The sequence below is a fragment of the Hemibagrus wyckioides genome, linkage group LG19, assembly GCF_019097595.1.
Source record: "Hemibagrus wyckioides isolate EC202008001 linkage group LG19, SWU_Hwy_1.0, whole genome shotgun sequence".
Taxonomy (NCBI): domain Eukaryota; kingdom Metazoa; phylum Chordata; class Actinopteri; order Siluriformes; family Bagridae; genus Hemibagrus; species Hemibagrus wyckioides.
Genome location: NC_080728.1, coordinates 6,162,434 through 6,176,605, shown reverse-complemented (window position 1 = coordinate 6,176,605; position 14,172 = coordinate 6,162,434). Strand labels below are relative to the sequence as shown.

The following is a 14,172-nucleotide window of genomic DNA, read 5'->3' as shown; positions in this document are numbered from 1 at the left end:
AATCATTTGTCATGTAAATTTAGAGCATAGTTTTTATGTCAATAATTGCAATAAATAAATAAATAAATAAATAAATAAATAAATAAATTAAAAAAAATAAATTAATTAAAATAAAATTGGAAACTTGGCAGAAAAATCGCATTCACACTAAAGAAAGTCACATAACAGAATTTCTCGTATCATGGACCTGTCATCGCCAAGTGTCTGAAGAACAATAGATAGACAGCTTTAAGATTATTAATAACTGTAGTAGGGGGAAGAACAGGGATGTGCATTCTATCCAGTGTACCGTAAAACTCTGGCACAAGGTGAGCCAAGGATTCACGGTATGCAGTTTCACTGGCCTCTGCTACATTCAGCAGCCCGATTTAACGGTGCATTAATTGTTCTTTAAACTGTGCATGCAGCATATAAACATCAATAGATGATTGTTTTTACCAACCCCCATACACATTTTCACTTTGACGAGAGGAGAACAGCTTAAAAAGTAGATGGAAACTTGGTGTTAAGAGTTTAACACCATTTTTTAAAACCATGGTTCTTTGGCCATGATCGGAGCAGCAGGAAATGCTGTATTAAATCAGCAGAGAGAGAGAGAGAGAGAGAGCATATTAGCTTGTAAAAGTTTTTTTTTACCTCTGTTGCCTCTCCTGATTCAAAATAAACATCAAGCGATTTCTTCAGGAGAGCGAGTGTGAGTTTGATTTAGTTTAAATATCTATTACATCTCTCGTAATGTAAGCCATATTTTCTGATGACTAGCCTGCTTTATTCTGCAATCTGTTGATATCTGTTGGTATCCATAGAAATCCAGATCAAATCAAGACCCTTGAACAATATTTACGCCGTATCATATCTAAACACACTGGAGAAAGCACTTTTCTTTCTTTCTTTTTTTTCAAATGCTAAGAAAACTTTGCAGTTGTAATGTCACACAGACTTTTCCGATGATGTGTGTAAGATGGTGCAGCTTTATCTGGTTTGTGACCTCCACTTGGCATTGTTATGATATGCATAATATGCAAATGGAGTAGATTTTCCCATTTAACAAGTTGTCCACATGCATCCCTGCAGGCTGAGTAGCAACGAAGCTGGTGTAGAGGAAGATCGACGGTTCTCTTCTAGATGCGATTGTAACTTGTTTATCCTGCCATCTATATGTATGCAAAGTATGATTTGTTTTCCACATAAAAATTATTTTCAGAACATTAACCGGGTATAGTTGAGAAAGTTTTTTTTCTCACTGTGACTACTGATAATGTGCCAGCCTAATATTAACTCTGTCGCCTTTCCAAATAGCATGCCCCTGTTTGTGCTTTGTGAAGAGAAAATTAACAAATTGTTTATACTCTCTAGCACCAATAGTCATCTTTTTTTATTCCTGATGGAAGTTCTACTCAGAGTAATCTATTTTTGAAACTGCACAGTATACAGAATACTACAATTTCAGCTGTTTTTATTGCAAAAATCTTGCACTGTATATATGGATTAAGTTCTGAAACTAGACTGAAGGGTGTCCAAACTTTTGCACATGCCATAATTATTGTTTTATTTTGAATATGTTTTATATTGTTTACCACATATATAAAATAAAATAGTAAGTATGGCATAGCTTTGTTTCTTTCTATTTTTAGGCTAAATACTTGCACACTAACTGCCTGTTGAACTGCTGTGACAGCTGAATTTCCCCACTGTGGGATCAATAAAGTTTTATCTTATCTTATCTTATCTTATCTTATCTTATCTTATCTTATCTTATCTTATTTTATCTTTTCTTATCTTATGTTGGGATACACTTCCAGTTTTGCTGTAGATGTTAGATTTAGTTCTTGAAAAATATATGTATGGTGTGGCCAGGGGTGCCAAAACTTTTGCATACAACTGTAGGTGTGCATAATACAGTACACTGGATAAGTATTCGCTTATTCCACATTTTGTAGTGTTACAACCTGGAATTTAAAATAGACTTAGCTGTAATTTTAATATAACACGAAGGTTAATTAAAGGTTAATCAAACAAGCAAGCAGACATTTGTTGTTTGCATAAGTATTCACCCCCTGGATTCAAACTTGATGAAACCAAGTTTGGTTGTAATTACAGCTGCAAGTGTTCTGGGATATTTCTCTGTTCTCATATCAGCTGTGCACATCTGGATTCTGATATTTTTTACCCGGCAAAATTGCTCAAGCTCTATCTGTTGATGAACAATAATTTTCCATTCTTTCCACAGACTCTTAATTGGATTAAAGTCGAGACGTCGACTGGGTCATTCTAACACACGCAGGTTTTGGTTCTGAACCACTGCAGTCTAGCTATAGCAATGTGAATAAGACGGTTGTTCTGTTGGAAGGTGAAACTCCTCAACAGAATCAAGTATGCTGCAGAGGATTTTTTTTTCTAGGATTGTTTCTGGCTCTATCCATCTTGACCTCAAGCTTGGCCAGTATTCCAGCTCTTGCTGATGAAACTCATTCCTGTGATATGATGCTACCACCAGCATGCCTCACGGTGGGGATGTTTTTCTTAGGATAATGAGCAGTTTTGTGATTCTACCAAGCACTTTGTGCCAAAACCAAAATGTTCAGTTCTGGTTTCAGACCAGGAATCTGTTTTTTTTTTCCATGTGTGCTGAGTCCCGCTGGCCTTTTAGCAAACTCCAACCTGGACTTCATATTGCTTTTAGTTTGATAACGGCATTTTCCTTGACACTAAGTGAAGCTTTGTGGAGTGTGTGGGCTTTGGCTGTCCTGCAAACAGCTTCTCCAATCTGAGCTGTAAATCTCTCCTGCTGCTATAGTGTTACCCTTGGCCTCTTAGTTGTTACTCTGGATGATGCCCTTCTTACCAGATCGCTGAATTTTGGTAAACTGTTGTCACTGTGCCATTCTTTTCAATTTATTAGTAATTACTTTGTTTTCTTAGCTACTTGGTCTTTAAGATTCTGTTCATTTAGGCTTCAAATCAAACTCTAACAAACTCTGGGGTCTTCCAGAGTATGTATTAAACAACAATCCACACAAGCCCCATTGTGACTGGATGCAAATTTAGGGATTTTGCATCAACATGAATACATGTGCGCTTTTCATATGTAAATAATTCTATTCGCATTCTATACAGACTACATTGATCTTTTCTTCTGTTTCAATATTATAGGCGATTTTGTGTAGACTCATGACACATAATCCTGAATTAGGTCCATTTCATTTTCATTTCAAGTTGTAACACTACAAAATGTGGAAATTTGGAGGGATTTTTCCTATGCATTGTAGTTATACAGTTACTGACTGCAGCCCATTTATACTATTTATACTGTACTAGAATGTATCATTTCTACTATTCGTGTCATGGGACCAGATATTATGTACATAGAGAACTATTCTCAATATTTTCTCAATACTCTCACTGTTATGAGAGTATCAGGTAGAGTAGAGTAACATTTTCAAATAGCTCTATGACCCTGCTGGGTCAAGTATAGTCTACAAAAAAACACCCAACAAAAATTGGTTGCTTGGTCAGTATTGGACACCAATGAAGGGTTAAAGAAAAATCTACATCTACAAGATTGATCAATAAGGTAGATATGCTCCACTGCCCAAAGTGGTGGCCTTTATATACTATACACAGCAACAAATACCTGCAGTTACCGAGAGCACTATAGATCAATAGTAGCAGTATCATCATTTGTTTTATTTATCCATCACATTTAGATATAACTCTCTCAGGCATCAAACATAGCCATGAAAAATCACCAGCACTTATCCCTGAGAATGAGACAAAGGACTTGTTCATTAAGCGAAACGTGTAACTCTGTCATGGCATTAAGCAGCTGTAGAAATGACATTTCACACTTCAGGCTTCAACTGAGTCTCCTGGGCTTCCCTAGTCACAGAAGTGTGTGTCTGTACTAAGGCCAGCTGTATTACCCTGCGGTCCTTTCATTGTAGCAAAAGGCTATGACCTCTATTTTAATTATATCACTTGATATTTTTCATTCCTGTAATTACTGGCCATTTTCTGCCTTGTTGAGTTTGAACTCTCTTCCACCCTCTTCAGGGATTCCACCCTCTTCCATCCTGAAACAATTCATTGCTATGCTGTATTCCCTGAAAACTATCTGAAACATCTTCTCTTAAATAAATGTTATCTACCTCACCTCATTATTATTATTATTATTATTATTATTATTATTATTATTATTATTATTATTATTGTTATGTTCTTAATTTGTGCTTAATTTGTTACTTTCTATATTGTATTGTCATAACATAATACTGATTTTAATTCCACCATCATGAAGCATCATCATCTCTTTATCTTTACTGCATTTTAATGTTTGGTAACTCTGTAAGGAGGCAGTTTACAGGTTCTACTTTCAGCCCTTAACGTAGAACTATCAAAACATCTCTTTCCTAAACCCCAGCTAGGACTCTTGCTGCTTGATGTAGGAAAATGTCTGCAAATAAATGCATCTCATTTATAGCTTTAATAGTGCCTCAGTGATCTAATTAAGTGCTAAAATTATCAAAGCACATGTGCACAGCGTAATATTGCTTGCATTCAGCATCAAGTTCCAACAGGCAGTTACACTCTTGCTGTGGCTGAATTTCAAATGCTGTTCTATTTACTGTAGATTGAGATAAGATATAATCACAGGAGCTGAAATGTATGATGAAGGGCCATAAATGACTGTATGAGTACTCAAGCGAAAATCTTCAATGACTCAAAATGCCCCTAATAAATACCATTTAAGCTGACATATTGAAGTGCAGTTGAGTCTAAAAGCTTCCACAGCCCATGGTTTTATGTTAAAATTGAATAGTATCCATATATTCACATTATTTTTTAACTCTTAATATTCTACAATACACTATTAGACCCCATTCACACTTGTGATCATTTCTGTACATATTTATCTGATCTTATCCAGTGTAATATGGCCCTTAGCAAGGGTGTTTTCTCTTGAATTTTTTAAAATTATTTGCAATTTAAATTTGGATTATATTTGGAACAGAGAACCTGCATGCTTTCACGATGCACTGTGATCATTAGAGCACAGCATTTTATCCTACTGTGTATATGTTAATTATGTGTAATAAAATGTATGTATTTACCCAAATACTAATGTTCTGTCCTGATCTCTGATTGCTGCAGTAATTACACCGCTCTGGTTGGTGTGTGGGTTTACGGTTTCTTCGTCATGGTTCTGCTGGCTTTGGACTTCCTATATTATTCAGCTATGAACTATGAGGTGTGTCGTGTCTATCTGGAGAAGTGGGGACTGGGCGGTCGATGGCTGAAACAGGCCAGGAGCCAGTGGCACAGTGCTGCCATGGCGCAGGAGGGAGAGCCGAGCTCAGGGACGAGTCTGAGCCATGGCCCTCACCAACAACATCATCCCAGACAGAGTTTAAGAGGAGAGGTGGAGAGTCCTACCCTCCTGACCTTCCAGACCTCCACAGCATGGTGAGTCTCCTTAAGCCACTCTCAGGCAGAATTCTTATATTTCTGTACTTCTCTGGTTCATATTGTTCCCAAATAATAAATTATATTGTTCTTAATAATATTCAACATTATTGTTGCCAGCTTAAGTAAAATCCTCAGGCCTACAATGCAGTACATTCTTTACAAAACCCACTGTAACATTATGTGGAGGTAAGAACCATAGAAAAAGGTGAACAAGATGTATTAGACACAGATATTACATGAACCAGTTGAAGTTTCCAGTTCAGATTAGTTTTAAGAAGATTAGGCTATTACGTAATAATATCTAATAATAATAATAAATCTTCATAGTGCTAAAACATACACTGTGTAGTAACATTAGTTTGTGTCATAATTGAACAATTGTACTAAAGTGTTCTTGCAGCAATGTAGTATGAATATTTATATGTAAAAATGTAATATATATATATATATATATATATATATATATATATATATAAATATATTTATATATATATATATATATATATTACATATATATGTAAAAGATTCTAAGAAAATATTTATTTTAATAAATACCCAACACTTTACTAAAATGGGCTGGGGGATCAACTCATTGGGCAGTCTTGCTCATAGGGCCCTAATAATTAATGTTAAACAACTCAGAGAATGTTTGCATGATTGAATTTGCTGTTTTTTTACTTTATGACGGCCATGTAAGTCTATGATGAGGAAAGCAACCTGGTATGTACACAAGTAGTGGCTGTAGACCATCTGCTGCTGTGCACGATTTATCAGCCTGCCTCCTACATGTCCATCAGTGGAAAGAGACACATTGGACCCCCGCTGATCAAATGTTATTTAAGTAGTAGACCATTCTCAGAGCAGCAGTGACACCTATACCTTGAGAATTTGCCAGTGCTAAAGGCATTCTTGGCTGCTGTTAGGAGATAAAAGGTGTTACCATCTGGGATATGCAAACTGAGAGTGAAAGATCCATTATTCTGTGCCATATGTTTCTTAGGTATGACTTCACTTCACAGAAGGTTAATGACGTAGCAAATGGATAACAGTGAAGCTAAATTAAGGATGGTTTTGGTACCAAGTTTAGTTCTCTTACAGTCAACATGCACATTTTCCCTTTAGCAATACAATATAATATATGTAATATAATTTATACACTACCAACATGATTATGATTAGTGTGGAAGTTCAGAGATTAAGGTTTTGGACTACTGATTGTGAGTTTGAATCCCAGGACCAACAAGCTGCCACTGCTGGGTCCTTGAGCAAGATCCTCAAATGCTTATCTGATCTTTATAAATATGTCACTCTTGATAAAGCCACCTGCCAAATGTTCCTAAAATCCAGTCATACTTACTTCTAGTTGTGTTTCAATACACAATACAATACAAACCCTATCCTCTATTTATTGTGATTACACTAATTTGGAGAATGGCCACTGATCAAAATTCCTCATGTTTACTTTGTGCCGCTGAACATATTTGATAAAATGTACTATGTAATCACTCTGTAGTGAAATGCACTGCATTCTAATGTGTAGAGTAAAACTACTAGACAAAAAAACCGACCACAGGATATAAAGTATTTCCAAAAATGGCAATGAACCACTGGCTTTCCACTCAGAATTGGTCTGAAAAGTGATCTGACGCAGAGAAGTGGAATCTAGCGTGAGATGTAATGATGTGTCTTGGCGTTTGAAGACTGGGATAAGGTGCTCACAGTGTGGAGAGAGATGAACGCACTTCTGAGCTTCATTTGTCAAAGAAGAAATGTGGAGCCTGTAACATTAGGCTAATATTACAGACAGTGGTTTTTATTAGATTTTTTTTTTTTGTCATGAGGCAAGAAGCATTCCTGTTTCTGGAGCCATGAACTGGAATAGGATTTTTTTTTTAGTCTCGCCGTCATTGGAGAAATTGAGTCTATTAACAAAATATACATATTATAATACATTGCACAAAGATTATAAACAATATTAAGGATCAGTGCAAGGTATACTTCACCTCTGGGCTGTTGAGATTAAATAAACAAGACAAGACCATCTCAACAGTTGGATATTAGTGTATAAATCCTTGTATTAGATAACACAGGATGTATCTGATCTGAAATAGCCTCTCAGTAATGTAGCGTTACTACTGGGGCCTGCTTTTAGGACAGGTTTTTTTTTTCCAAACCTGAGGCTGTTTGCTCGAGAGATTGGTTTGTGTGGTCAAGTGTGAAACCTGTTTTAAAATTTGGGTGGATTCCAAAGAAACAATTTCTAGTCCACCTGAAAATGGTCATCTGTTGTTTGCTTTTAACAGAACTCAGATGTGGTCTTCACCATGTATGAAAGCTTTTAGGACTGGGCATGGAATAATGTGATGTATATTTTAAGGAGCACTAACATGCAAGTACTCTTTCATACATAAAATATGAAGTGACAATGTTTTCATGTAGACTAAAGATGGGTCATGCCATGGTTGTTATGTAGCAGGTTATCCTAAGTTTATAAGCTACACTTTCAATGGGCTTTGTGAAGAGCAACACAAAAAACGCACATCTCATGTAATAAAGGTGTATTGTATGGCATATACTGTATTTGGATTATTGTACAACTGATCAACATTTCAGAAGTATTTTTTTTATATATATACTGTATATATATATATACATGTAAACATGTCCCCAAACAAGTCCAGAATCAATCCTAGTTGGACTCAGGATCCAAAATGCTCTTAGACCAATTTTTTTAGACCAATTCATTTCAGTACTCCTTTCTCACAGAATATTTTCAATCAATATGAACAAATGAATTATTTGATCCCCTCACTTCTGTTATAGGGTTAGTCAGGACAGTGTTGGGTTTCTGTGTGTAGGGTATCATGAGTCTGTGTTTAGCTGCCGGTGAGCAGGGTGATGGGAAACAGGACGAGTATGATCCCCCTGCTGGGTAAAGAATTCACTTCTCCACACAATTACATAAGGACAGAGAGAAAATAGACATATTTATGAACCTCAGCAAATTCCCTGAAAGCCCGGAATAGGGTCTACTTTCATATGAGCCATTAACCTCTACTGTGGAGTGTGACATCACAAATAAATGTAATGCTTAATATAGGCAACCCAAAACAGGTGGAAAATTTTATTGGCCTCTGGGGAAAAGAGTTGCTAGTTGATGCAATGGAAGGATCTAATCATTTCTTTCTTGCTTGTTTTCTAATAATTTTAAATGATACATATTTAATGCAAGTATAATACTGTATGATATAATCTTAAGTGAAAAATTGCTTATAGATGTTTTTAAAAAATCCTATCGTGCTTATTTCTGGACAAAAGATTTCAATACACAAAATAATATAAATCTTTCCAGGTTCATTGTGATTACACAATACTAACTTCATCCTCAGTCTCACGCAGAGCTGTATTTCAGAACATCTGTTCAGCTGCATTTAAAATTAAGTTATTTAACCAGACAGAGTCTGATATTTCAGCTTCTCGGCATGAACCGTGTGTAACTCAGGGATTGTTCTGAAGAAGAAGAGCTCCCCTATCACTAAACCTGGCTGGCCCTTGTACCACATTAGTATTGCTTAAAAGCTCTGTGCAATGCATTATAAATGATGACATGTTTTATCTAGTGCAGAGAAGAAAAAAAGCATAGAAATGTCACCAAGTCTAAAACCATAAGCACTGCACCATGTACATGAGAAGGCAGAGACCAGTCTGCTACACTGAATAAGACATTTATCATCATTAAAAACAAGAACATTTAAGGCTTAATTGGCCATGATAATAGTCTCTGGCTCTGTACTCCCAACTCAACTGCTCATATATACAGTGCCCTGAGGAACTGTTGGCCTTCTTTATAAAAATGAACAGAAATATTTGTATGAAATAAAACATTCCCTCATGCACTCACTTTAACTAATCAGTGTATCCTGGTTAGGGCTGCACTAATTAAACATTACACACCTTAATTACAACTGGAGAAGCTATTTATTTTGGTACTTATGAATATAATAGTATTTTTATATAAGACAAAATTAATGGCAGAAAAATATTTTAAATAAATGCAAACAATGTGTCATTCCTCGTATTTAGTTCTACAGTGTTAATAAATATTAAACAGAAACATGATGTGATATGTGATAAATAGGGAGGTAGAAATACTGCAGAATTTTCAATATTAAATATTCAGGATATTGAAAGTTTACTTTCTTTTTCTTTAAAATATTTCAAAATTATAATACACATACTCACCAGCCACTTAAACCTGCATATTTATGTGTATTATAATACATAAAGGTCAAGAGCTTCACATCAAACGTCAGAATATTGAGAAAGTCTGATCTTTAATTGTGACTTTAATTGCGATATGGTTGTTGGTGCCAGATGGGCTGGCTTGAGTATTTCCGAAACTGCTGATCTCCTGGGATTTTCCCACACAACAGTTTACACAGAATGGTGTGAAAAGCAAAAAAAAAATTGATAGAGTGGCAGTTCTGTGGGTGGAAAGGCCTTGTTGATAACAGATATGGCCGGCTGCCAGGAAGGATATAGTAACTCATATTATCACTTTTTACAACCGTGGTGAGCAGAAAAGCATTTCAGAAACGCTGAGCTGGATGAGCTACAATAGCAGAAGACCACATCGGAATCCACTCCCGTCTGCCAAGAACAAAAATCTATAGCTGGTTTGTAACGAATGATTATTTAAGTTACTATAGACTTTCTGTCAGCTCAGACCAGTCTGATCATTCTCCTCTGATCTCTCTCTAATCTCTCTCTGCTCTACAAGGTGTTTCATCCTGCAGACCCACCACACACAGGACGTTTTTTGTTTCTGCACCATTCTTCGTAAACTCTAGAGACTGCTTTGTGTGAAAATCCTGGGAGATCAGCAGTTTCTGAAATACTCAAACCAGCCTGTCTGGCACCAAAATCCGTGCCACACTTAAAGTCACAGAGATCAGATTTTTTTCTTCATTCTGATGTTTAACTGAAATGAATATTAACTAAAGCTCTTGACCTGTATCTGCGTGACGGTATGATTAAACGAATATGCATTGCGTATATGAGTTTTTCCCTACGTGTTAAAGTGTTCCTGGCACAGCAGTGTTTTGGGGAAGCTCAGCTCTGCGCTTGCTAACATGGAAGCAATTACACTGTGATTATTTACTAATAGATCCAAATATGAATGTGGTAGAAATTGAAGTCAGAAAGCCTTCCTTCCTGTTATTGTTCCACGAAGGGGGAAAAAAATCAGCCATAAATCAGATACAGTATGAAAACAATAATTCTTGTGTAAATAGCTCTTAGGTGGTAACCTAATTAAATTTATGTTTAGATACAGTAGACAATAAGCTCAGCTTAGAACAAATTTGTTTACTTTACAGATCTACCAGATTGGGTTAATGCGTACAAGGGTGACCAAATGAAAAAAGAGTGAGTCCAGCTGCAGTGGGTGTGTGAAGCTGGCCGTAGGGATAAAAACCTGGACCAGTTGTTTGGTTATTTTGTAAGCTGGCATTGTAAAAGCAAGGGTTATATCACATCTGTCAGTCAAATGTTCTGCACACTACTGAATATAGACTATTTTTACATTTCCATCTTCTTTCTGTCTTATTTTTCGGACAAATCTGCAATTGTGAAAGAAAAATCTATCAGAAAGAAATTACAGAATGTGTTTCTTTGTTTTTCTCTATCTAGATACTTGAAGCTTGATTCATTAGGATGTACTGTGTAGGAGAAACCAAGACGAAACAGCCACAAAAAGCTCACTGACTTTTCACAGAGTTACTCTGCAGGTTTATCTCCCTTTTTGTGATGTGGATTATTTTTGTTCTCCACTGTGATGTTCGGTGAGGAATCCTACTTAACACAGTCGTCTGATCACCTGATCCTTTTCCACGCTACAGGATGAGCACCTTCTCGGACCGTTCAAGCGCAAAAGCATCCCTATTGTAAACAGAAAAGGAAAAAATGTGTACTCTTATAATATACTCTGATACTCACAGCACAAGGTGAGAGAGACGCCAGGGTTCTTAGACTGCAGCAAACTCAAACACAAGGCAAACTCTGTATGAATGTTCCCTTATACTTCTCAGCAGGAAAAGCAGAAGATATTTTATTCCTTCAACGATTGTACTGGTCCTGTAGTGCTTTTTAAGTACAAGGAATTTGGCTGGAAAATATAATATATGAGACTATAACCAGACAAAACCAAAAAAAGCACATTGTTCATCTGACTTTTTTTTTTGTCTCCTATAAGAAGACAACCAAAATACTACATACATGGGTTTAAAAATATTGTTTGAAAGTGTGTATATGATCAGTATCCACTATCGCATTAACATCACTGGTAGAAAGTGATATGTGTACTCTTGCAATACAGTGAAGTACTTCTGAACTACTGAAGTTGACAATGTCAGATAAAGCAATATGTCATGCTAGAAAGTCCTGAAGATGGACGATGGATTTCACAAGTGTGATTGTTCCTAATGAATTACTTGATTACGTGGTAATGTTGCCTCATAGAGCTGTTTTTGTTCTTTCTTTAGGCTGGCCTCCTGGTGCATTTACATTGTTGAGAAATGATTTGATTTGGAGCTCTGCAGAGTAAATCTATAGCGCTTCACTGGGGTTTTTTCCTTCAGCACAGTACAGAATACAATACAAGAATATAGAGAGTAAGAAAAGCTGATACAGTTCTTATTAATATCTCTTCCCTCTCATGTTAACCTCTGAAACTGATTTTTAGCGATTATATAAACTGTGCACATGACATGAACCCTTGCGTTGGCAGCAATGTGAATGCACCGTTGGTAGAAATCCTGCCGGTAGCTTTATTTCCCATGTGGAAAACGTGCACTGACTTGAGATGAGTTAATAGGAATAGTCAAAGCGAGTAGTTAGTTAACCTGCAATAAAGCACATTATTGTGTTGCATTACATTGTGATAGAAAGAACCCTTTCTGTGATATCGTTATCAGTGTTTTAGTTGACTCTAATCTCTCCTCCTAGCAGCCGGAGACTTACTCTGTGGTACAGTAATGGGTAATGATGATGGTGATAAGTTGCCTTACAGTAAAACTATTGTACACCTAGCACCAGTTGCATTGTAGTGGCACGTGTCCTTCACTCCAGGTGTAGCGTGGCAGTGCACCTGTCCTTGATGTGGGTTTTAACGAATGTATAAAGTGTTTGGATTCCGTTTTGTTGTAATTGCACTTGTTAACTTTTTACTGTCACAAGCGGGAAAAAAATGAAAAATAAAGATCTATCTTTTGCAGTGTGTTCACATCTTCTGAGCAATCTTTCTTTCTTATATATAATAATTGTAAACGATCACCCATAACAATAAAACCACTTGTCTGCTATCGTGTAGGTCTTTGTGAATGGCTTTGTCTCAGATCCTTACACTTGAGCATTTTTCTTACTTCCAAAACATTGAGAAGTGACTTCATTTGCTGCCTGATATATCCCACCTCTTGACAGATGCCAATGTAATGAGATACACTATATTGCTAAAAGTTTTGGGATGTCTGCCTTTACCTGCACATGAATGTAATATGGAGTTGGCCCGCCCTTTGCAGCTGTAACAGCTTCTTCTGGGAAGGCTTTCCACAAGGTTTAGGAATGTGTTTATGGGAATTTTCTCAGCTCTAAATTCATCCCAAAAGTGTTCTATCATTTTGAGGTCAGAATTAGTCAAGTTCCTCCACACCAAACTAACCCATTCATGTCTTTATGGACCTTGCTTTGTGCACTGGTGTGCAGTCATGTTGGAACAGGAGTCATCCCCAAACTGTTCCCACAAAGTTGGGAGCACGAAATTGTCCAAAAATGTCTTGTTATGCTGAAGCATTAAGAGTTCCTTTCACTGGAACTAAGGGGCCGAGCCTAACCCCTGAAATTAACACCTGAATTCAATGATTTGGAGGGGTGTCCCAAAATTATTACTCACTTTACCTCTCAGTGGTCTTAATGGTGTATATTGATTCTATTAAATATATTTTGGAAAAATGTTATAGAAAATTATATTAGAAGTCTATACATTAATCTAACTTAGAATTACAAATTAATCATGAGGGGACAATCAGCCTAATTATCACTGACCTTGGATTTGTGCTTGTGGCTGCTTTTGTAATATATTTTGCCTGAATCTCTCAGAAACATTGCCGTTGAAATCATATCGACCTCAAACCACTCTGATCGCTTCTTGGCTCTAATGTTTTTTTTTCCTGACACCCACACAGCTGTCTGATGCAGGTTAAAGTGACCCAGCTTTCTCTGATTGTTAAAAGCTTCTCTCTCGCAGCACAGGAGTGGTGCTTATTACTCCCGCAGAAGGCCAAGTCACACCTGCTTCTATACTTCCCAGTAGGAGACGCCTCAGGTGGGTTGAGATGTGAACAAGAATCCAGCTCTAATTGGTACCAGAGTTCCGTTCCTTTCTTTTCTTTTCCGTCACCTTCATGACTCACCTAGCACGCCTGGTCCTTTCTCGGGAACTGGACAGCAGTAGATAAAGCTCTAAGTAGATGAACTCACTGACACTGTGTGTGTTTCTTGTGTCACATCGTTAAAACTGAGCAGCACTGCTACACAAGTGTTAGCACTCAGAGTCTCGGACATGCAGCCAACAGTGAGCCACAAAAATGATCGTTTCTGGGAGTAGGAGCAGTGGATCATGTTTGCATGGTGGACTACAGGGACTTTACT

At 36.8% G+C, this 14,172-nt stretch overlaps 1 protein-coding gene across 2 annotated transcripts in view; it reads left to right on the top strand.

The window, feature by feature from the left end:
• Positions 1-12,818, top strand: part of shisal1a (shisa like 1a) — a 34,122-nt gene extending 21,304 nt beyond the window's left edge. The window contains exons 4-5 of one of the 2 annotated variants that reach the window (XM_058417740.1): positions 5,152-5,463; positions 11,158-12,818. In XM_058417740.1, coding sequence (XP_058273723.1) covers positions 5,152-5,463; position 11,158 — 313 coding nt within the window. In that variant the 3' untranslated portion in view covers positions 11,159-12,818. Of the gene's footprint in view, positions 1-5,151; positions 5,468-11,157 lie in introns of those variants that run through there. The other variant, XM_058417739.1, reaches the window with a different exon arrangement.
• Positions 12,819-14,172: the final 1,354 nt, after the last annotated feature.